Here is a 25466-nt window from a genome sequence, read left to right on the forward strand (position 1 = left end):
TAGGTCAAAGGTTATTGCATGAAAACATTTTTTGGTGTTAAAGTGATACACTGACAGCATATGATTTAAGCCTGGCCTATACTACAACCTTGATAGACAGTAATAGAAGTGTGTTGAGTGCAACAATATGACTGACACAGCACACCACCCTGACAGTTTCTATTCACCACTATTGGAGTCATGACCACTGACTGTGAAGACATTGCACTTCCAGGCTCCTCCCACTGTGAGATCAAAGATCGTTCAGGTGGGTACAGTCCACAGCAGAACAGATTTTTGTGTGGGTTGGAAAGTACAAGAAATGTTTATTGGTTTGATGCACAGGTTGTGTGCACACTAGGTGGCGGGTGTGTCAAGCCAGGTGTAAAAAGCATATAGGGAAGAAGACCTAATTAGTGGCAGGTAAGCTGCCTACCGGGTAGCATACAGTTTTTGACCGTCGCCGTCTTCGTTATCTTTGTCATCGTCTCGTATACAATAGCTTTATGCCTTTATTCTACAAGTTCGTAGTAAATGCAAGTGTGGATTGATCGGCTGAGCGTTTATTGTATGTCGATAACCCCTTACTGGTGTCAATGCACGAAGATTGGACTTCATTCATTCATCCTGCACGAGGAGGACGCGTCAACTGAGTCCCGGTAAAGCAGCCCCTCAGTGGCTTATAGGTGTTAAGTTTCGTTTGGCAAAAGCAAGCCACTACACAAACTTTAAAGTGAGTAAATGCACAATTTCAAGTGCATTACTGCACCCTTTTTTAATGCACACTTTCAAGTGTACACGTTGTAGTTTTAGCTGTAGACTTAAGAGTGCACACTGTAAACATCAGTACTGCTTCTTTCTTTCAGTGAGTGATCAGAGTACTCCTTTCATCACTAACAGGTACATTTCAGTTTACTCTGCACCATGCAGAACAGCTCCACTTCACTCCAATAGCGCACCCCAGTGGTAATTCCAAGTAATTTACCCTGACAAGGCCTTCAAGCATATTGACTTCAAATCAATAATCTCAAGTGTAATAAGAGTCGCTGAAATGTAAAAGGTTTTATTAAGTATCCATGACAGGTTTGACAAAATACATTCACTTAACAGTTACACAACTGTAAAAACTGAAAATGAAATCTGAGATGATTTGCTGTCTTTATTGTAATTCTGTGCAGATCATCAATACACCAGCAGATAGAAGGTATGAGGAAAATGATGGCTTGTTTGCCCATCAGATTATAATTGATCCTTATCAAACTTCTTCTCCTATCAGTATTTGAATGAAGATGTCCTGAACTGAATTACAAGAAAATAACCCAAACAATCTAAGAGTGGGAAACCAGACATGCTGGCAAAAAGGTGTATGTAAAGTCTTTATTTTATCACAAAACATAACATTTACAAAACACAACACACACTTTGAATTACCATGGACAATGGCATCAAATGAGAATTAAATGCAAAACATTTTTATAAGGAAGACACAAAGGGTCATTAAACTCGGCATGAAATAGCACAATAAAAAAAACTCTGCATATTATTAACAACATGTACTGTATCTATGCTAGCTCATGATTGTCAGTGGAAAAGCAATATCAAACACAAACTCACAATTTAAAAAAAACCCAAAACATACAAATGCAATTTGTGATATCCTGTCAAGGCTTTTATACAATGTGTAGATTGAGGGACATCTAGAGTTTGAAATCTTCACATTGTCCTCTTCACGATCAGTGTCTTTAAAGAGCATTGAGTTATCAAACTAAAATTTAGGTCAGTAAAATACATTTCACTGAAGGGGTTTAAATAATTAACATACTCTGAAACAAATTTAACAGTTTACAAAAATGGTAAATATCCAAAATATAAACTGGTTTTAACTGCATGACAAACCTGTGACAACTTCCAGACAGGACTCACCATTAAATACTGTTTACTCAGGACACGTTATTATTCCCTGTACGGCTGGTCCACAAGTGTGTGAATTAAGGGTTGATGATAAACACAAAGCAAGTGTTTAATTACAGGAGTTGTGAAAAAGGTATCTCAGGGGGTTACACACATGGTGAGATTTAGAATTGAACTACAAATTATATTTTGCTGCTCATCATGAAGTATTGTTCATCAAAAGTTCAAATCATAACTTTGACAATTCATCCTTCACTAAAGCCCTCCCCAAGCTTTACTTTGTACCAAAAAGGTTCTAAGTGTTGGGGGAAAAAATTAAAAAACAGTAAAATCTTCATGAATCCAAATGTACAAGGGTTCAAAGCAAATGACAATGTGTGGCTAGCTAGTTTGCCACCTACAGCTTTTAACTAGAATCAAACTAATCCTACCTCCAAACCATGTTGTTATTTGGGATGTTTTACAAGAAGGCAATACAATGTTATCACAGAAACATCTATACTATGAAAACAGGGCTGGCAGTAGTACCTTTTGTAATAAGATTGCTATTCAATTGTGTCTGTATCAATTGGCCAGACAGTAGACCTTTAGCTGGGGATATGGGGCAATTTTAGCCTTAGATGAGACATGAAGAACTGATTTTTAGCTTTAAATTGAGCTGTATCACCTCAACAGCCAGGATGTGTTGCTCTTAAAGATCCTTACACAGAGATTTTGTTTAAAATGTGTACAGTAGAGACATTAAAAAGTCAGTTGGAGAATCCTTTTTTGGACTTTACCAGTTTACTTAGCTAGCGTTTATTAGCTAGGCAGCTAACTTAGGTTAATGAAAGCAGCTAACGTTGGCCAACAAAACCAGAAGCTAATGTCTTGGTAATATGGAGCTTATGTAATGATTACTGTTTTAACCCTCCTGGTATGTTACGGGTCAAATTGACCCTTTTTAAAGTCCATTTTTGGCAATATGTGCCTTCCAAAGTAGCTAAATGCAGCATAAAAATCTGTGCGGCATGTGACTGAAGAGGAGTCGTTTCAATTTATCAATATCACTTAATAAAAAGAAAAAAAATTAAATGTAGTATTAAATAAACAAAAATGTATGTCATGTAAAACTATTGTATTTATATTTAGGCCTTCCAATGTACATTTAAAAAAGTTTGAACATGAATTTTCATGAAAAACAAGTGAGTTATCTTCATTGAACCATGATCTGTGACAGTTAAAGAACACCATTGCACTAAATATTGATTTAAATGGGTAGTAATAGAGTTAAAAATTAGATTTAAAAAATGTGTATTGGGATTTTTTGGGGGTTCTGACACTTCTGGATAATTAAATATGCTTCGGGCCAAATTGAACCAGGAACATTATTGCTGTTACTGAGAAACAAACATAACAGGAGGGTTAAAAATAGCTAAAATGATACATTAGTCTGGTACTGATATCCTTGTAAACACTATTGTGTGAGAAAGCTTTTCAGGCTAGCAGCTTTAGCTGAGTAAAATATTGACTTGTTTGATAGTAACTACTGAATTTAATTGTTCCAACTGTGCTTTCCCTGATATGAAAGAGTATTTGCAGTAAAAAAAGTCAGTGAACAATGTACCTACATATGAAAAGGTTGGAGAAGAGTATTTCTTCAATGCCATCAGATTCAAAATACTGTAAATGTGTGAATAACAGGCAGCTGAAAATATGAACTTTGACTGAAATTCAAGAAGCTTTGTATGTTCTTATTGTTATTAAAGTATCATATTTTGATATCTTTCATATTTCTTTATTACTTGCGTCCCCATTTTCTTTTTTACGAGTTAATAGAAAAATATTTCATTAAGTGTTCTGATGAGATCAGAAAGGCGCAGAGCCATTTTTTCGGCTTTTGGGAATTATCCCATAATATGTTTGGGAACCACTGATTTACATTAACAATGATCTCAATGACAGTAAAATTTGAGCAATCTAAACAAAAAATAAATAATTTTTTCCATGAAAAACATGTTAATATTTAGCAAAGTGTCAAATTTAGCACCATAGTAACCTGCAAAGATACAAAACACAGATGTGTATTAAAAATGTCATCAGGCTCTTACAGAAATGATATTCCAGCTGCTTCGCATCCCCTTAGCACTGGAATATAACTTTCACCAAGCTTGACAAAACCTGTGAATTATAGCATAACTAGCATAGAGTCTGTGCGGAGATAAAACAGGAATGTCACTGTAGAGTGTAAACACAGGAGAGGAGGAGAGCTGGGAGGGGGAATTTAAACAAACATCAGTCAAAACCATTTAGGTTCCCTCTCTGTGGAGCTTGCACAGCTTCAGAAAAATCTCCTCCAACTCAAACTCAAATTAATTTCAGTCGTGAAAAAAACCCATGTTTGGTTTAAGTTGGTATGTACTTCACAAACATATGTACTACACAGTGTTGGCCGTTACAAATGTTGCTTTGGCGTTTTGCCGTCAGCTGAGTGGTGAGGTAGAGAAATGACTGAATGGCAGGCCTGGTGTTCGATGACTTATGGCACAGATCGCATGTTGGAGCTGTTTCCATCTGGAGTTATGCTCAGCTGTACGAGAGGTCGAGCATCTCTGTGCCTCACACAGGACACTGCCCTGAGCCAGCTAATGCACTGGAGTGTGTATGAATGAGTGTCTGTATCTGTGTGTGTGTTTGCTACCATCTGAGACAAACTTCCTGCCAATGTGTGGGCATGTCAAACAGTTAGTGTGTAGGTAGAAACTTGTGATATATTGTTTGTATGTGTGTGTGGAATGTGTGAGGATTATGCTTCTCCGTATGCTGAGGCTTTGTCTTTTAACATGTCCAGACACAAGTGACAGCTCCAGCTCCCTGTGGAGAAAAACAAGGACACAGAGGGTAAAATCTTTGTTCTCCTTGCCTTTTTTTTCCATATATAGCCTTTGCTTATGGGCTCTCAAACATACGGTATGTGATGACATGCACAGCATCAACCCCCTGGTGTACAATAAAAACTATGAGAGCAATACCTTCTGGAGGTTGAGTCATTGGAGGCTTAAGGCAGTACATGTGGTATCCCCTGTCGCAGTCATCACAGAACAACAGCTGGTCCTGCATCAGAAGAAGAAACAACACAAATAAAGTTGAGAGAAGAGTGGTAATATTCTGAAAATTAAGTTGTAAGATACATGCATGAAGTCAAAAAGAGGAAAAGTTGTATATGTATGTGAACAGAGTTGTACATTTACAAGAATGAACTCATAATCTTACAAGAATAAAGTTGTAGTTTTATGAGAAAGAAGTCCACATACAGGCTATGATTAATCTTTATGTAAAATAACATATAGGAAGAATTCATATCAGCAGCCAGCCACCTGCATTAAAAAGAGGAAGCGTGGATCTTCTTGTGACGTTGTACTAAAAAGCTGAGGACAGACTCAGATTGCTGAAGTGGTTTAGACGGCCTGTGAGACTCCCCGTCCTCAGATTGGATACAGTTGTTTTAGTCATTTCAGAGTCCTGATACTTATGACAATGTTCTCTGATGATCTATTTATTAATCCTACATTACAGTACAACTTCCCAAGATGCTCCACTTTCCCCTTTTTATTGCGCCGTTTGCGTGCCTCTCAGGATCTGAGAGGCACTGATAGAGTTATTGAGACTTTTAAACTTAAACTAAAAACGTATTTATTCAGTCTGGCTTTTATGTAGGGTTTAACGATTTTATTAGCTACCTTTTACTATAATATTGATTTAAATGTTGCTTTATTATTTTAGTAATTTTAACTGTTATCTTATTCTACTTTTATGTATTTATTCATTCATTTATTTAATTTTATTTATCTACTCAGTTGTATTGATATATTAAGCCTTAGTTTTATTTTTCAACTCTTATCCTTACCTTTTAAACGTATTTATTTTAACTATTTTTATTCTTAATTTTGATGCTTTAACTTATTTTAATTACACATATTTTATTTTGGTGTGCATTAGTCTCTATTTTATTTTGTATTCTTATTATTTTTATTATTATTATCATTATTATTATCTTCCCCTAATATGTCTTGCCACTGTTTCATTTCTGCTTCTTTCTTGTTTTCAATCACTGTAAAGCACTTTGGGTTGCATTTGATTCGTATGAAAGGTGCTATATAAATAAAGCTTGATTGATTGATTTTGCTGGTGGAGAAATATTTTGTAGCTGTAAAAACATCTGTATGTGTAACATTTGTACTTAAAGTTTGGGCCAGAATATTTTCTTCTTTAAAGATTGAGTTACAAACAAAGGAATTCCCAATCAGCTTTTGTGGCCCTTAAAGTAACAAGCAACAAAGTACAAATTACAATTATGAATTTTGTCCATGTTTTTACACTATAGGCTTCTGTTATGTTGAACGTCTTAATGAATTTTGCATCCAAATTTGCAAAATATTTGTCTCAGGTAAAAAAAAAAGACATCAGAGTGGATCTATTGAGTATAAAGTAAGAGATTTGTTTCTATTTGTAAGAGTACAAACTAAATTCACTGTCACGTATAGGCTGTGGCAGGATGAATGCTGAGTGTTGAAAGGTCAGAAAATGAAAAAGTAAAAAAAGACAAACTGGAAGAAGGGAATCTAATAAAGGAAATTATTAGTATATGCATCATATACTAACATGTAATGTTGTATGTTTACTTACGTCGTTCTCTGAGGTGCCACACAGGCTGCAGGATTTGCACTCTATGCACTGCCACTGGTACGTCCTCACCGCCTGCATCATGTTGTCAGTGAACTGCAGACACGTGGGGTGACCTGTGGGGTGACAGTAAGGAGACATGAGAAAAGTGGGAAGGACAGGGTGACAGAGAAGAAAAATTATGAAATACATTTTTAATCTGCTTATTCATTTGTAGTGATTTCTTCAGGCTGTAGAATAAAAATAGTTTATTTAACTTTTTTCGTAGTTTAATGTATCACAGTCTTCGAGATAAATCAATTCAGAGAATCTTCACATTGCTCTGTCCTGTAAGAGCCATCATTCATTGTTGATTTCAGTGTATATCAGTTTGAACAAATCCCAAACTCAGCATCAGTATTTTTTCTTCTTCCAGCTTTCATGCCAATGAATAATGTAACTTTCTATCTTTTAAATCATCCTTTGGTCCCCTGTCTCATAATAAAAGTCTTACAGCTGCTTCCAATGTCTTTTATAGCCTCCTCGTAGCGGCATAGTGCCCTCAGTATCTCATTCACACATTTATCTTTATCACCTTGATATCAATGAGCCATGAATGAGCCGTTTACAAGGAAGAACTGATTTATATCTAAAAAGAAAGCTGCTACCTTCAAACCTTCAATATCTATCAGCCTGTGACGAGTGAACAAAGCTTTAAACATGAGAAGAATTTAGAGCAGAAATATTTGAGGTGACACGCCAAATTAAACTGCAGGCAGGAAGAAATGAGCAATGGCAGTTTAAAAAGTACTACTAAGCAGCACGTGGGATACAAGAATTTCTCATCAATGCTTACTGATCAAAGAAGGACCCAGTTTTTTTTAAATTGAGAGGGGAAATGGAGTACCAGGTAGCTCTAACCTCTTTGAAACCTGAACTCTTTAGCCAATAGGGTGACTTAAGAGTCCCTCCCACCTGCCACATTAGCTGTCAGGTACATCACAGGTCAGCCAAAGCGTCATCATCATAATCATCCCAAAAAAAGTCTTCAAGCTCTGAATCTGCAAAGCCATGAAACGTGGCAGCCTTGTTATTTGATGTGTTGCAAAATAAGTCTTCAAGAACACTACTTCTTCCCATCCTCCTTTTTCACTACTCGTCTAACAGATCCCACAGAAGCATCAGCATCAGAGAAACACGGACATGACCGCAATAATTCTTGTATCTCATCTGACTTGCTGAAATGAGTACTGGTTTTTAACTTTAAGAGCCCTATCAGAATATATGCCCCTGTCCCCTCTCTGCTGGAGACAGACCATCAGTGCTATGCTGATGGTCTCCAACATCATTAAGGACGCCTACCACCCATCCCGCAAACTGTTTTTCCTTTAGCCATCAGGCAAAAGGTATTGGCGCATTTCTGAGAAATCCAACAGAATGTGAAACAGTTTCTACCAACAGGCAATCAGGCCCCCCTCCCACATCCCTCTGAACTGAATAACAGCATGGACATTGACTGCTCTAAGCACTAACACAGTTAAAGACTGAACCTATGACAGAGAACTACTTCAATGACTGTGCTGCTTAATGTCTGCTGCTCCTTCAGTTTTTGTAACTTGATTTTAAACCCATGTTTTGAGTATTAATTTGGAGTATTTAAGTGTTTTAACAGGGTTAAGTGGTTTTAGTGGGGGTGTTTTAAGGAAGGTTGGTCTAGATCAGCAGTTCCCAAAGTGTGGGTCGGGACCCCCTGGAGGGTCGCTAGACACCAATGGGGGGTCGAGAGATGTCTTCCATACTTTTATTTTTGTGTTAAGTAATCTAAATTTGTTTCTTTTACACATTATTGTAAAATATAGACAAAAATAGAAGTTACATTTGAATTAAAACCCTGCAAATAAGTACATTTTATTAGTTTTCTGCCTTTATTTGTTGCCAGATAAAGTCCTAAAGTTAGGGTTAGCTAACAGTTAATTAACAATAGGATCAGTAGCAGCAGGTTAATACATGTGCATGTTACTTTGAAGTATGAAGTAAATGAAGTATGAAGCAACATTTAACCACTTTGAGGAACAGTGGGGTCACTAGTCTTTGGCACCTGTATTTTGGGGGTCACAGGCTGAAAAGTTTGGGAACACCTGGTCTAGATGTTTACAGTCATATATTATGCTGTCTTTCTGTTGCACTGCTGTAGGTTGGGAGAAGAGCATCTTGTCTTTTTTAATATGCAAACACATAAGCAAAATTACCATCACTAGTCAGCATCAGAATGATGAATATATCTAATTTAGTGTTGGCCTGAAATGCTGGTCATATGCTGTGTCTGTAACACAACCACCCAACAGCTGGGCTGTAGCTGCAGTTAATGACTACTGCCATTATTCCATAACACTCTACTAGCGTGGTCTGGCAGTGTTTTGATCTAGAACATGGAGATGAAGCTGTTTGTAGGCTGTGTCAGGTTAAACTGGCACATAAGGTGCATTTCGACCAAGAGTTCCGGGGTCTTTTAGCCCCCAGAACTACTTTCCCGGAACCAAAAGGTTCCTGTACCCCATTGTTGTCTGTGTTTAGACCGCAGGCTGAAGTCCCGGGTAGATTGTGCAAATCAGGCCAGTGACGTATGGAGAAAAAAATATATATATTAAAAAATATTCTGAAATCTTAATAAAATACTGAACTAGTATGCATTCCCAGGAACTCTCTCTGTGTTTCAACAACTGTGTAAACTCCACAAACACTGTTACGTTCAACCGAAAGTCCCAGGACCTTTGAAAAGTACTACCCCCCAAGCACGGGCTTTACAGGGGGGGAGATTATCTATCCCTAAACTAAATTTAGACCCTGGTTCCTCCAGTCGAAACGCTCGTAGTTCAAGGAAAGTCCCTAGTTCCGGGGTATAGTTCCTGTGGTGGGAAAACGCCTTATAACTACTTCACCAATGACAGGTTGGATAGGGTCCACTCCCCCCTGCGACCCAGAGTGGGAAAAAGCGGTACAGACAATGGATGGATGGATGAATGGATGGATGGATGGATAACCATTTGCTCCACTCAAATGGAGCGACATGTAACCAGTACAGGCATGTGGATGTTAACTTGCAGAGGACTGAAGGTTTGTGGTGCTAGCTCTGCTAACTTTAGCCACACACAGCAAACCAATTTGACATTGTTCACCCACAAACTGTGATTCTGTGTTTTCGCCATTAAAGCAGAAAAAATATTAATGCATGTAACATCCAACAAAACCTAACTCTTTGCTTTAAATCATGAACTTTGCAGGTAAAAAAAAAGATATAAGATATCATTGAGTGAGTATTCAACAAATGCAGGCTAGCTACTATCCCCTGTTTCCAGTTGTGTGTTAAGTGAAGCTACCCGTCTGGTTGCTTTACAAGGGTGGGATTATTAAGACTATTTACCTTGCATAGTTTTTTAATCACGCTCACACCACTCCTTTTTACTGCACTCATTTAAATTGAAGGGATAACAAGAGTGCTTGTGGTCCACCTTAATGCTGAGAGACCAAGGCAATGGAGCTTGGTTTAAACTCACCGGAGCGTCCACAGTCTGAGCAGGACACCAGCTCCTCGGCCTGGCCCGTCTTTCTGTTTGAGTCCTGGTCACCCAGGCAGAAGTCACAGTAGTCGTTGGGGATGATGGAGCCGTCTGCAGCCTTCTGAGCTGTCGACATTAAGAGATACATACAAAATATGAGTTATCATTCATTGCCATTTCTTTTTTAGATGTAGTTTATTGGGTTGTCATAAACTAGGATTTGAAAAATGGACATAATATTCATAAAATGCCCTTTGCGAAGCATCATGTAAATAAATGATATCCAGTATCTTACGCTTGTGGTTATCTGAGTAGCGTGGAGGAGATGGAGCCATGTCTGTCTCCTTCTCTTCCTCACCCTCTTCCTCTGCCAGGTGGGTGTGGGTGTAGTGGTAGCTCAGGCCTGGCCGGTTCTTGTAGCGCTTTCCGCAGACTAAAGATAAAACATCACAGGTTAATTAGAGGAGCGCGAAACCTTAAGATAGATGAGCTATTATGAGGAAGGAAGTCTTCTAAAATCAACTTTTGTCCCTGCGTAAGCTAGAATTAGCCGATTTTAGAGGAAAAGATCTTTTGAGAAAACTTCTAATTCATGTTTGGTGGTGTATTTTCTGCCTAACAACCCTCAGTGAGTATAAAACGGTAGAAGTTCCAGTAGAAACTGTCTAAATTACCCACACTAAGTTGTGAAATATTTCTAGAAATACATTGTAACGATACACCTAAGCATAAAATGTCACCCATGTGATGTACTGCAAACACTAGAGCAGTGGTTCTCAACTGGTCTGGCTTCGGGATCCACCATCACCCCTTAGCGATAAGTCACGACCCAAATCAAGGAACATTTTTCAATTTATCAAATTGAATTAATATAAAGATGCTGCAGTTTGAACCTGAGATGCAGAATATCAGATTATGCCAACACACAAAATAAACAAGTGTACTGGTAAACCCAAAACGACCAGCAAAGTGGTGATGCTAGAAGAAGAAATATGCCCTTCCACACTCTTTTAGCTGCATTTGAATGTAAATTGAAAAGTGCATATTAGGGACACAAGGTTTCAAGAATATTATGCACAAACATGAAACAAATAAGTCTAACTAGTGAGCACTAGTTACAAAGAGATTCAAAAATATGTAGTTTTGGCATAACATAACATGTTATATCCAACATTATGCTATTAAAAGAGAGAAGAGTGTTTTGTTTCCAAATGCCACTTTAATTTTGACGCCTTCTTCCTTCACTTGCCAACACCTCGGTGCACACAACACACTGAGGTTTTTGTTGTCCTTTTTAATCAATATAATAAAGTCCATATTTAATGTTGTCGCTGCATTATTTGCATTTAGCCATGCTTATTTCCCATAAGAAAAAAAATTACTTTGATTGTCTTCTTCTACAATGTAAAAAGCATGATATCACAATTTTTATTTACATTTTTTTTCCCAGCTGAAGGCCCACGACCCACTCAAAACGAGTCCGCGACCCACCAGTTGAGAAACACTGCACTAGAGGACTCTCTTCTATTATAGAGTTAATTGTGGCTGCTGTGAGAAAGAGGTTTTTGCTGAATACATATGCTTAAGAAACTATTTGTAGAAGTTATATGCGTAAAAGTGTTTCCAGAAATGGTAGAACATCAAGCAGGACAGACATCTAAATCAAAAGAAGACACTGATATTAACACAAAAGGAAATCTAGTGTACATATAGGGAGGACACACGTTTAAGCAGCTGCCTACAACTGTTTTTAGTAACAGCTCGACAGGTGCCTTTTTCTCCTGCCTTTGCTGCTCTGTGAAGCAATGAAGTCAAAACAATAAAATATAAAGAGAGGATTGGTTTGGATACATGTTGAACACTAATTAAAGGGAAACTAGGCTCTACAGTCTACTATTGTAGAAGTTCTTGGTGGGTTTTTTTACTATCACACTAGAGCTGTAGCCATCATAGAAGTCTCTTTCTGCTGCTTTCTTTCTGCTCAACCAAATCTGCAGCCATTCCACTGTAACCAGATTAGCATATTTTACCACAAAGCTTCTCTATGTGCTTAGAAATTTGCTGCCAATCCAACCACATGGTTAAAAATGGATCCATGTGAAAATTTCAAGGAATTCCATCCACTGTAAACACTTCTACAATGGCTACATCTGTGGATCACAGCACTGCTAGTTAGGCCTTAAGAAACATGCATCATCCAGTGCGACAACAGCTGCCATTCCAGCATTACTTGATGCATGCCTTGCAAAGAGCAAGCATGAGGGCACATGGCGTAGCGTTAGTGTCATGCAATGCTTGCAGTGAACTCGAGAACAGATGCCTGGACTAGCAGGAAGCATTTAATCAGCAGAAATTTCTGGAAATATAGCGATCAGTCAGCCATTCCCACACCAGATGCCCATGAGCAAAAAGGCCGATTGTAAAAGACAGTTAACGGAGCCGCAAGGAAGACAAGATGGCGACAGTTTCAGATACCTTCTTCAGCCTTTTTTGAGTTATGCTTTTGTTTGTATCTATCTGGAACAGAGAAGACACAAAAGCACATAATAAAGGAAAGACAGAAAAAGACACAAAATGAGGATGAAATTTATTGGTATGAGCGAGGCTATCTCCGTCCACATCCCCATGCCTGAGGGACTCTGCCCAAGTACGCAAGTGGCATGCTAGTCAGGTCTGGATTAACAGCAAACCCTTTCTTCATGCTGTGGAGGAATGCTCTTAGAAACAGGAGGAGAGGGGACCATCATGGAGAGATCAGAGAATATAACTAGTCTGCTGGATATTTCTCTGATTTTTAACCATGGAAGCTAAAACTTTGGAGAAGAATGTCCTAAAATAACGTCATGGAGGGATTACCTCAGCTCAAATGTACTTCTTTAGGTTTACTACCATGTAAAAAAAAAAAAGCTTGAGACACTGATCACATGGTTTACAAAGAATTATACTCTTTTTTTCCTCTTACTATCACAGACGTAGGGTTTGTCCTGGTCATCTGTGTTTACAGGTTCTGTCCTTCTGCGACTGGATCCTCTGTTCTGAAAGGGAAACCAATACAAATCCGATAGTTTAAACCTTTTTTGTTTGAATACTTCAGCTCAAAAGTAGTGACTAGTTTATAAGAATATATGTTGAGGATCAGTGATTCATGTACAGTATCTCACAAAAGTGAGTACACCCCTCACATTTCTTCGAAAGATGATGCACAAGAAAGTCTGCAAACAATCCAACAACAAAGGACATGGATTACTGGAACCATGTCTTGTGGTCTGATGAGACCAAGATAAACTTATTTGGTTCAAATGGTGTCAAGGGTGTGTGGGGGCAACCAGGTGAGGAGTACAAAGACAAGTGTGTCTTGTCTACTGTCAAGCCTGGTGGTGGGAGTGTCATGGTCTGGGTCTGCATGAGTGCTGCCGGCACTGGGGAGCTACAGTTCATCAAGGGAACCATGAATGCCAACATGTACTGTGACATACTGAAGCAGAGCATGATCCCCTCCCTTCAAAAACTGGGCTGCAGGGCAGTATTCCAACATGATAACGACCCCAAACACACCTCCAAGACGGCCCCTGCCTTGCTAAAGAAGCTGAGGGTAAAGGTGATGGGAGTGGCCAAACATGTCTCCAGACCTAAACCCTATTGAGCATCTGTGGGGCATCCTCAAACGGAAGGTGGAGGAGAGCAAGGTCTCTGACATCCATCAGCTCCGTGATGTCTTCATGGAGGAGTGGCTCAATATGGACATTTTCACTAAGGGGTGTGCTCACTTTCGTTGTCAGTGGTTTAGACATTAATGGCTGTGTGTTGAGTTACTTTGAGGGGACAGTAAATTTACACTGTTAAACAAGCTGTACACTGACTACTTTACATTGTATCAAAGTGTAATTTCTTCAGTGTTGTCCCATGAAAAGATATCATTAAATATTTGCAGAAATGCGAGGGGTGTACTCACTTTTGTGAGATACTGTATATCAAAACTGGGTTTATTGTGAGCATTTATTAACAAGAACACACCCAAAGGTGTGGCTCATGAGTCAGTATTACACTGCTTGAATTGTAGAGAGATGCTACAAAAAGTTACATCACTTCTGCACTGATTTAATTTTTCATTGTCTACAGTATGTTACAATTCCTTCACATCAGAAATGGAAAAACCTTTACACTCACTTTGCCTCTGTTTCTGCTCTTTCTCTTCGGAGTGTCCATATCAAAGTCATCGTCATCGTGGAAACTGTCTCCATTTTCCTCCGCTTCCAGAACTCTCTACAGCGCACAAACACAAGTACAGAAAGAGAGAGGGTGAGAAAGGGTGGTGAGGAGTAAGAGAGGGATACATCAGCTGTATTCACACATGCACAAAACTCCTCAAAACTTCCCCAAAATGTTCTTGGTGGGCTGAATGTGTGAACGCAAGACGCAAAAATTCTCATGGTTATTCTCAAAGTGCAAAACCGAAAATTGTGTAAATGATAAATGAAAGCATCGGTGGTTGAAGAAGGAGAATCATTTTCAAGTCAAGAGCAGTGAAAATGTTGTAATGTTGTAAATATTAAACTGTGGCTTTTCATAGTGTGCTTTTAAAGTCACATCCTGCCCCTCAAGACCCCCCTCCATTGGAATTTTCATGACTGCATGCATGAAAAAGACATTGGTTAATACTTTGATCGTTTCTCCCCGCTCAGTTGCAAGCTTTCATCTAAATCCTTGCTGTTTTATGTTCGTGTGACATGCCAGACTTTTCTTGCATCTATCAAAGCACAACTATCTGCATACCTCAGCAATGAATGGTACTGTACATTTTGCACTAAGAATATATCACCTGAATTTCCAGCAACGTCTCCTCTTCCTTACAGATGTTGTTTTTTTTCTCCAGTACGTTGTCCCCCCTCAGGAGGGCCTCCAAGGCTGTGGCCTCGCCTGGCGGGACCTCACGTTTAGGGGCTAGCTCAGCTTCTAAAGAGGTGGAGGAAGAAAGAAATAAGAAAAGGGAACAACCATTTGAGATGACAGGTGAGTGTAAACATATGGCAAATTAATTTGGAGTTTTAGTGTTTTAGTTTTGGATGAATGGTGGTCAACTTCAGCGGCAGATCAAATGCCTCAGTATCAATGTGGACATGGTGTAAGTGATTCCTCTGTACTGGGAGTTTTAGGTCTAGTGGCATATCATCCAACATCAACAAAGCAGCCACCTCCAAGAGAAAACAAAATGATGAGCCTCAAATAAAAACAACCTTTCTCTCTGGCTTCCACTTCATCGCTCCTCTCTCCCCCTTTTCATTTCCGTGGAGATGAAGTTGCAGCAGCTTTGACCCTTCCCACATCTTTGAACTCTAACACCAGGATGAAGACAGGATGAAAGCGGGGATGTGATAAGAAAGGCAGGGAAGGAGTAGAGGTATTGTTATTACCTTCATGTCTCCTTTTTCTCTGTATCTCTCGAGCCAATCCCTAAACCTGCCATTACCACCACCCCACCCCCAATAAACAATATATTATGTTCTCTGTCTCCCTGCCGGACCCGCCTTTCCTCTCCTACACTAAATCTCTCTTCCCCATTTTTCTTTGCCCTCACCGTTCTCATTCCCCTTCATGACCTATTCGCCTCTCTCTCTTAACTCTCCAGGGTGATGAACAAGGAGGATGTGGTGCTGAATTTACTGCTCGGCCAGCGAAAAGCAACAAAACCATCCTCCAGCTCATACCTCAAACATACTAACAATCAAACACACTGGATGACCACCATATTCTCGGGGACTTGTTCCTCCATGCTTACAATTGAGTTTCACTTCAATTAACGGGGGGGGGCTACTCCTTAGTCCTGATGATGTCATGGTGATGTCGTCTCTAGTTATCTACACTGGAGGTTAAGGGTTTGAAGTAGTGGGCCTCTCAGAGACAGAGGGGTCTAAAAACTAATGCTATTGAGTTGCATTGTGGGAAATTTAGGATCCACAATATTAAGGCCTTTACCCTTACTTTGGACTATAAATCCCTCTGACGCAAAGTTGAAATGCTATAGCACCCATGAATTTAAAATGAGGCTAAAAGGAAATGAATTTTAAAAAAAAAATTCTGTAAAAGGGTTACATTGAACTGCATGCTGCTCACTGCTTTTTGTTCACCCCAAAGTCAAGTATTAAAACAGACCTAAATGCCTGGATTATATCTGTTCTGAAATCAACTTTGCTGACAGAGTTGATATCAGAAGTCCTGCCTCTCCCTGATTCTGATTGGCCAGTGATAAGAAGTCACATTGATGAGCAAAGCATAGTCCCAAAAGTTAAACCTTTTCAACTTAAGGTGCTGTGAGAGCTTCTGCTGCACGCATTGTTGTATTTGTTGAGCGCTGAGCCCTGAAGAGCCATACTGCATTGATTTTGCACAGAACAAAGCCTCTGCTAGTGGACACAGGCCCTGAACATTACGCTTGACTTCTATCTTTTATGTAGCCCATGATATATTAAACAAGTAGTTTATAAAAAGTGACTCAAACAGGCAGCTGAGACTTGTTCAACTTACAGTTTGAGCTGCAACTTGGAAAAAAGCAGAAGATCTACAAAACAGGGAATTCAATTCTGGGTTGAAACTATTTCAAAGCAACCCTGTGACAGAGTCTCTGTGTATCTTTACTCACAGAGACAAACCTCACTGCTCAGGAAGTATTAAATAAACATAAAGCATTTCCAAGAGCACTGAAATGGGAGCACTCACATTCCTCTGCCGTGTTATGGTAGATATCTGGGCCAAACTGCAGAGCTAAAGCCCTGAAAAACAAACTTCTTCTCTTTCACCCTCAGCTATACAAAGCCTCTCCTACTTCTGTTAGTATATTGCTATTTTTCCTCCCATATGAGCACTTAGGTTGGTTGGGTTTTTGCTGCTCTGGGGAGTTTCCTCTCGTTTTTCCTCCTTAAAATGACTCTGTCCTCTCCTTAAAGCTGAACTGTTCCTGGTAGAAATCTCTGGAGTATTAGATTACGTCTAGAGGACAGTGAGAGGAAAACAATAGTGTGGCAAGGCCGAAACAAAGACCTGCCTTTATTTCTCCCCCTTATCAGGTTCCTGGGGCATTCCTTTTGCTGAAATCCCCTAAAACACACACATACATGCATGCATGGATGCACATACACTCACACACACATGTATAAAAAAGCACACTCTCCCACATCATAAGACTCACTTACATTCTAATGCCTCATGGACAAATGATTACAGAGGCCCAGTAAGGGTGCTTCTGTGCTGCAACAGAGTCATGTGTGGGGGTGTTTGTGCATTTTTCATGTGTGCATGTGTGTGTGTGTGTGTGTGTGTGTGTGTGTGTGTGTACTGCCAGAGAACAGTGAGAGGAGGCATTGATTCGGGGGAGAGAATGAACCTGGAGACCTGGCGAGAGAGACGGGCTAACCAGAGCCAGATGGTCAGATAGGGAACATTAAGGCCACTGAGCACGCCCTAAGCTCTGTGCAGACGTACAAGGCACCAACATGTATGTGCATGTAGATCGAGGATGTGTGAGCAGAAATTGATCGGGTGCACCAGTAAAAGCATGTTTTATTGTATATTCATGGGTCAATACTGCTGCGTTTATGGTTTCCCCTCTGCATGAATATCAATGTGCAATATGGCTGCGTATAAGTGTGTTTGCATTACCTAGTCGAAGCTCACACAGGCGGAGTTGTGGATCCAGGGGAGGGTGGAGTCGCCTCTTCTTTCTCCAGCAGCGAGCAGGGTATGTATACATCTGTCCCGCTGCCTGGCCTGGACACACACACACAGACACAAACACACACACATATTCGTATATATAGAAGTACACACAAGCCGAGAAAGAGGCACACAGGAAGAATTTTAACAACCATTGGCAGGCTTACAATTTGAACAAAACTTGCATTGAGACCTCGACCCCACACACGTACACACAGACTCACACACTCACACATGCACATACACACAGATGACTGGTCTTGTTTTCTAGATACTTAATAGGTTCCAATTTCAGCGCTCAGGCCAACTGTTCATGTATTCACAGAACTTCTGCTTTCATACTAAAATTCAAAAAACGGTGTGTTAAAACAAGCTGAAATGTCGACCATGTTTTGGGCTCTGTGTTACCTCATGTTTGGTCGGTTGTATCAACTTGTGTTAAATACACATATTTCGCCATCACTGTTTCTAAAGATATTTGCTTGAGCTTCAATTGAATATGTTGGCCACCTGCTTGTGTCTTATTATATTCCCTCAAATAGCTTTGTAGATAATGATGGCTGACAAGACACTTTTGTTTTCTGTCAGCATAAGCAGAGAGAAAAATCAGCAGGAGGAGGAGAGTGGGGGTAAACCTAGAATAAATGCATATAATGTGAGTAAGGATTGCCACAAAGTATAGGGTGTGGCCTGAAGGGCTTTGCATACAAGAAGGAGCGCAGGCTATTTGTGTCCGTCTCTTGGTTAAGAGCAGATTGTTCCCTTTGGCTGTACAGGCGACCCAGATGTGCATAAAGCATCCTCACTGCTCGTCTCAGAGAAATCCAGCAAGTTTACTGATGTCTCTTTTTTATGGTGTGAGGGGATCTACAAAGTCATCCTTCCTATCCAGCCATTTCTGCATTTTCCCATTGCTGCACGAGAAGTGAATTACCACCTTCTTTGTCCTAATAATGCTACATAGTTTAGATTAGCATAGAGGTTTGAGGCATTGAACACAGCTTGCCTTGCTTGGTTCAAAGGATGAAATACTCTACCTCTGAAACTGACAAATGTATGCGCTAAAAATACTTTTTTTTTTTATCAGTTCGAAAAATGTACATCTAGAGTAGAACTCCAGGAAGTCACTTTAGCCGGGTGAAATATAGACCAGTATATAACTTCCTGTAAAACCACAGCTTGTTGGTTAAGACTTAAAGTGCAGGTTGGAGACCTGAGTGACTCAATGTAGAGGAAAATGGTTTTGAAAGTTTTTATCCAACGAAAATACTAAATTAATACGTGTACACATAAATAGCCACACCGTTAAGCTGAAGTTCAACATTTATAAATATGAATCTCAACGAAGCCCTTTCAAAAGTTCAGTCAGGAAGTCTATACCCTGCATGCTATTTCTTTGTTCATTTCACTTCATTCATTGTACTCCTCCATGCACGCTCCCGTAGTCATCAACACTTGGTCACATCTATCCAGTAGCACTGCAACACGCCCTCATTGTTAGCCTTTGATTTGCTGCTGTTTATTTTAAATATGGTTCCCTCTTCCTTCAGTTTATTCATTTATTGCATGTGACCCTCTACCCCCCGATCACCGCCTAGATTTTGCAGCCTCATCAGCTACTGAAATGTCTCACAACAGTTAACATAAGCCCCATTGTCACGACAAGTCCAGATACAGATCAAGAGACCAAAAATAGGGACTGATTTGATTGTAAAGAGCAAACATGGCTGCCAATGCAGCAGGTAAAATGTTCTTATTAGGTTTCTTGAAGTAAAACATTACTCTGATAACAAGAAATAAGTCATATGCACTTCCTGAGATTGGAGTTTTCACAGTGTACATTCAGTAAGATGTAATTGTCTTGCAGTGCATGGGTTTAACACAGAATGTTGAAAGTGAAATCATTACATGACGCCAGGTTAGCATTTCTCACTGTTTTCACTCAATATGCTAAGCTACTGAGCTTAGCGTAGCATAACAACTAAAGAACATAGACTGTATAAAATATGGACGTAGTATCCATGACGTCACCCATCTGTTTCTGAAGCGCTGTTTTGAGGCCAATCGGCGGCGGCAGCCATATTGCTGCTGTTGAGCGATTGTGGCGTAAAGAGGCGGCTTTGAGCCTCCTAGCCAACAGCTACAGTGTTCCTGCCTGTCAATCAAGTCAGCTGTGCCTCTCATTGGAAGAATCGTAATCTCAATATCTTTGAAAATGCCGCGTTAGAAAAAAATTCACCCCCCCCTACAGTGTGTGTCGATCGAGACATGAGCTATCCAGACTACACTCGTCTTTTGTACCAGGCTGTAAACATGTTTATTTCTGCTGTAAAGATCGCCTTTTTTGAATTGGTGTGTATGTGGTTTCTGGTACTTCCGGAGCCAGCCTCAAGCGGATCCTCAATGAACTGCAGGTTTTAGCACTTCCGCATTGGACTTGTATTTTTAGACTGGAGGTTGCCGCTTGATAACAACTAAAGAACTGGGGAAACAACCATTTTGACTCAGTCCTATAAGGTAAAATAATCAGCCTGCAAGAACCTCTTCATCTCACTTACAAACAGACATAATGATTTAATGTCTACAGCCTGTAAGTTACTTAGCAACCACAGTTTCCAAGACTTATGAATATAATACAAACGTGTCTGGCACTTAGTTCCCCCAAAACTCACAATTTCACAATTTTGTTTAAGTATGAGATAAATAAAACAGATATTTCAACGTTACAATTTGTGGACATACTTCAGACAGCTGTTGTTCCCTGTTTCTAGTCCTTGAGTCAAGCTAAGCTGACACAATGTGCAGATTTAGCATAAACATGACATGACAGTCTTATAAATCTTCTCATCCAAATCCTAGCAACAAAGTGATCAGCTAATTTTCAATAACTATGGGAAGGATGGCTTAAACACGGGGGGAAATCAATCTAAATGATGAGGAAGGAAGGGGAGGATATTGAAAGTTAAATTAGTATCAAGAAGTTATTCAGCAGATCAGATGTTTTTTCCCACCTGGTTGGCGGTGCCGTTTTTCCATCCAGATGTAGCAGTTGTTTTGTGCCACACCAGTCTGTGAGTCCAGGAAGGGCATACGCACACTGCGCTCTGCACAGAGACGGGCATTGTAGCTGCGACAGTGTTCGATCGCCTCCCTGTAGAACTGGTCACCCAGCCTAAGCACAGACAGAGAACATGTCAGGTAAATATAATAGGATGGATATAAAATCATCAACTGCAATCAGATGTGATTTATCTGATATTATGCATAAAGCTCATGATTGCAATGTACTAGTACAACTTCTGGATCATTTAGTGTCTCAAGTGAAATGGAAAAGACCTCTTAGAAGAACTCAAGTTACACACGAGTAACATTATAGCCGGTTTCTGCCATTGATCTGAGCTATTTGCAGCATGCTGCTTCGATTTCTGCTTTCTGTGTGCTGAATCATTCCTGCTGTTAACATTTTTTCAGATTGTTAGTGGCATAACATGTGCATGGCGGCTGATGATTTGGTATGGTCTGCAAATCAAGTATGAGCGGGCCTGTTCAGTCCTGGTTAACGTTAGCCTAATGTCATACAGCAGACCGCTCCCTTCAGTTTGACTCTGTTTGACTTCAGGATCTGAGTTTGAGGCTTAAAGATGCAGCATAAGCACAGCTGAGCTTAAAAAGAACATCTATACAGATGGACTACAGTATGGCTTGTTAAGGACACACACACACATACAGGAAAGAATGATAAACCATGAGAAAAGAAGACATTTTTCACTCTGTCAGATTGATAGATGAGTTACTGCTGGATCAAGTCCAAAAAAACCAAAGAGCTACACACAGATGCACACACAGACACACACACACACACACACACACACACACACACACACACACACACACACACACACACACACACTATCAGTTGAGGAGAGGATATAAATCAAGATATGAGCCTTCAATTATCTCCACAGTCTCAGTGTAAAGGTAAGGTTTTTGCAGGTAATAGCATTAGAGACAGACAGGATGAACCAAGATGGACTCCTTTTGACAAAAATGAAATTTGTTCTTGTTCTTTCTTAATCACGACTCAGTCCAGACGGGAAGATGTGGAAAAGATATTTCTTCATGGGTCTGATCTTTTGCCAGCAGGAACACACATGAGTTTCAGAGAAAGAAGATTGGACTAGTAAATTGTCTTTAAGCAAAAATTACTGTCAAGTTACTTTAATGAAATAAGACAACCTTAAAGGGGAATAAGCTTGTGGCATAATCTCCTATGAACGATTTCCAGATCTCTTCTTTAAAGCCAACATATAGGGTGACATGGAGGTTAGAAATGCTTTCAAAAAGAAAACTACAAAGAGGATCTCTTGTTCTTGGGTATTTCACTCTGTCTCTTGGACTGTCCAAGCAGAGTTGGGTGCTCTTCCTCACAGATATGTAAAGAATGCCAAAGCTGGACAAAGACCTACACACTGGTCACACCGAAGCTCACAAAGATGTGCAGTGTTTGAAGGTGAAGGGAGCAGAGGGTGGATGAGTGTGAAAGGTGGTGGGTGGAAAAAGGGAGAGTTGTTGGTGTGAGTAGCAAAGGAGACTTGACAGGTAATGCATGTAGAAGAAGTGGAGGGGGGTATGACAGGGGTATTTGATTGCGGAAATGAAAATCTGACTAAAAATAGAGCAGCATCTGGACAGAGATCAGAGGTGAACTGTATGTTTGTTGCTTTTAACATCTGGAAGGATAAAGTAAACGACTCAAAATTAATGAAAAATAGACAAAATACACTTTAAATATATATTCTAGGCTGAAGATGAGTGCTTTTCACTTTTGAACAATATCCCTGACTTGACACATATGGATAAAACATTGCCATACAGAAGAAATAAAACTGGTTTCTCTTCTTTATTTTAGGGAGCTGACTTATTTTTTTAACCTGAAGAAATTATTCTATAAATTATTGAAATGACAATTATGACTCAATAGTATGCTGAATTTAAACTGTTTCTGAAGCGCTGTTTTGAAGCCAATCGTCAATGTAACCCATATTGGAAATGCTGAACTCAACATAACTGCTGTCCAGCTAGTGTGGGGTAAAGAGGCGGGCTTTGAGCCTCTGAGCCAAAGACTACAGTGTTCCCACCTGTCAATCAAGTCAGCTGTGCCTCTCATAATGGAAAACTCTTAATCTTAACTTCTCCGAAATTGATGCGCTGTGAAAAAATTCACCCCCTGTAATGTGTGTGTGCCGGTTGAGAAATGAGCTATCCAGACTACACTCATCTTTTGTACCAGGCTGTAAACATGTTTATTTCTGCTGTAAAGATCGGCTTTTTTGAATTTCTGTGTATGTTGGTTCCGGTACTTCCGGAGCCAGCCTCAAGCAGACACTTAAGAAACTGCAGTTTTTAACACTTCCACATTGGCTTCAATTCTCGCGGCCGGAGGTTGCCGCTTGGTCACAAGTAGCGGCTAACACAAAGCCCAGCGGCTAATACCTTGTGATAACATAAATTTCACCGTTTGACTTTTGTATTAAAATAAAACAAGGGATACATGTTGAGTTATTGTTTCAATTGTTGTAGGTATTTACCTCTGGACAGAACCAGACTAGCTGTTTCCCTCTGCTTATAGTATTTAGGCTAGGCTAGGCTAACGGTCTCCTGGTACTGGCTTTATGTTGCAGCATCAGTCGACGATTTATTCTTGACAATGAGCAATTAAACACGCTCTGATGTAAAAGAAGATCTTTTAAAGCAGTTAAGTATATACCTTATTATCTCTTTGCTGTATTTGTCTAATGTGTAAGCAAGAACAAAAATCTCATTGCTTTGTTTTTACAGTCAAATGTATCACTCAATGTGAAACTTTGCAGTGAAAAATATAAATGAAGGCTGTTTCTGCTGCATGCTGTAAATCACTTTGTGTGGAACTTATCTAGTTATCAAAAATAAGCATTCAGAAATAACTAAGTCTGTATGCTGTTTGGCTTGTTTCCTTTTGAAGGTTATAAAGAAGCATTGGTATTAATTTCAGTATTTTCTTAGCTAGCGAAAAAAGGTAAAATCAGTGGCTCAGTAAACCAGCACAGGGTCCCAGCTCTGTGTGCAGCTTCAGTGCCACAGTGTATTTACAGTACACTGTCTGGACTTAAACACATGTGGCAGATGCTGGCTCAGGTTTTTGTCAGAAGACCTGTACAGATGAGGAACACAGATGGTGTTTTTTTTTTTTTTATAGTGTGACAAACCAGCAGTCACAGTGATCGGGTAAAAATCCAGATCTCCAAAAGGAGACTTCCTGTCACATAACTCACATTTCCAGAAATGAACATGTGTATCAGCTCTCACTTCTCACTATGAACTGTGTGTGTGTGCGTGTGCGTGTGTGCGTGTGTGCGTGTGTGCGTGTGTGCGTGCGTGCGTGCGTGCGTGCGTGTGTGTGTGAACCTACAGGCCTTTCTCTGCATCTGTCTTCCCCACTTTTCTTCCGTCTCTTCCTCCCTCTGTCGTCCCATAATTCCTGCATTTTTTTTGGTTCACTTTTCCAGCAACAAAGTGTCTGCGGCTACATAACCTCTTACATAAGCAAATGTGGCTGTTGTGCATTCATTTGCGAGGCGTGTTTGGTTAAGTGAAAGTAAAGAATGTGTGTGTGTGTGCGTGTGTTTGTATCCTTACAAGACCATCTGTCTGTTTGTTGTGTGTCCTGAAAGATCCCCCCTCAGATTCATCCGCCTCACCCATCAGAGATTGTACTGTGCTCCTTTTTATACCCGTTAGTCGCCTGTATGACCGATCCTTGTGATGGTGCTTATGTAAGTGGAGTATTTTGCATGTCGGGGAAAACATTCCTCTTGGTCAACAGCTTCCTGGATACTGATGGAATCTGCATTGTTGTGTGCGTGCTTGTGTGTTGTTGTCGCAATTACTTCAGTACCAGCACAAACGATCTTTGTGCTTGATGGTTAGCCTTATCAAAGAACAGAACCAATGATGGTGGGTCTGAACAGCCATGATAGGGTTGATGTTTCCAGGTAAATGCTCCCAGAGACAGAGCTTCAAAAGTTCACTTAATCTTTAGCAGAGTGGAAAGAGATGCTTGATTAATCAGACTTTCTCATTGGATCTGTTGCTTCTCTCAATCTCCTGACCAGCAATGTATTTCTGTCTGTTCTTTTTTTACTCGTGGTAGCTTCATATCCGCCATGCTTCAGAGAATAATCAATCAATCAGGGAACAAATCACAGTCAAACTTTACTCCACATTCATATTCATTCCTCTAAACTCTCATATACACTGTTTCCTTCACGTTCAAACAACCTGTGAAGCAGTAAAACACTCGACATCTCATCTACGTACCAAGAAAGGAAATAAACTTAAACTTGCAGAGCTGAAAAGAGTCTGCAGATAGAGCATGTAACTGATTTAACTTTTAATATCGTTTTAGCATTTACATTTACAGTTTAAGCATGAATGTGGGGCTGTTCTATAAATCGATTCATTCGCATTTTTGGTGTCAGGCGATTTAAAAAAAAAGAAAATCTAGATTTTCTCCATTACCTCCTCCCCGCTTGATCTTTTTTCAGCAATAGCATAAATAATTTAGTTTTCAAGGAAGTTTATTCTACAAAATACACTTTTTTTTTTCCAGAGGAGGTACTTATATTTTTACTT

The 25466-nt window shown here is 39.8% G+C and overlaps 1 protein-coding gene across 3 annotated transcripts in view; it reads right to left on the minus strand.

Moving 5' to 3' along the window:
* Nucleotides 1-1021: 1021 nt before the first annotated feature.
* The window catches only part of dpf3 (D4, zinc and double PHD fingers, family 3), a 29347-nt gene continuing 4902 nt past the window's right edge, over nt 1022-25466 (minus strand). For 2 of the 3 annotated variants that reach the window (XM_034699030.1, XM_034699031.1), the window contains exons 2-12: nt 20807-20967; nt 17742-17849; nt 14908-15041; nt 14256-14351; nt 13051-13123; nt 12564-12605; nt 10384-10521; nt 10086-10214; nt 6556-6668; nt 4902-4983; nt 1022-4743 (exon numbers count right to left, since the gene is read on the minus strand). In XM_034699030.1, coding sequence (XP_034554921.1) covers nt 4676-4743; nt 4902-4983; nt 6556-6668; nt 10086-10214; nt 10384-10521; nt 12564-12605; nt 13051-13123; nt 14256-14351; nt 14908-15041; nt 17742-17849; nt 20807-20967 — 1144 coding nt within the window. In that variant the 3' untranslated portion in view covers nt 1022-4675. The remainder of the gene's footprint in view (nt 4744-4901; nt 4984-6555; nt 6669-10085; nt 10215-10383; nt 10522-12563; nt 12606-13050; nt 13124-14255; nt 14352-14907; nt 15042-17741; nt 17850-20806; nt 20968-25466) is intronic. The other variant, XM_034699032.1, reaches the window with a different exon arrangement.

Source organism: Notolabrus celidotus, chromosome 13 (assembly GCF_009762535.1).
Source record: "Notolabrus celidotus isolate fNotCel1 chromosome 13, fNotCel1.pri, whole genome shotgun sequence".
NCBI classification, from domain to species: domain Eukaryota; kingdom Metazoa; phylum Chordata; class Actinopteri; order Labriformes; family Labridae; genus Notolabrus; species Notolabrus celidotus.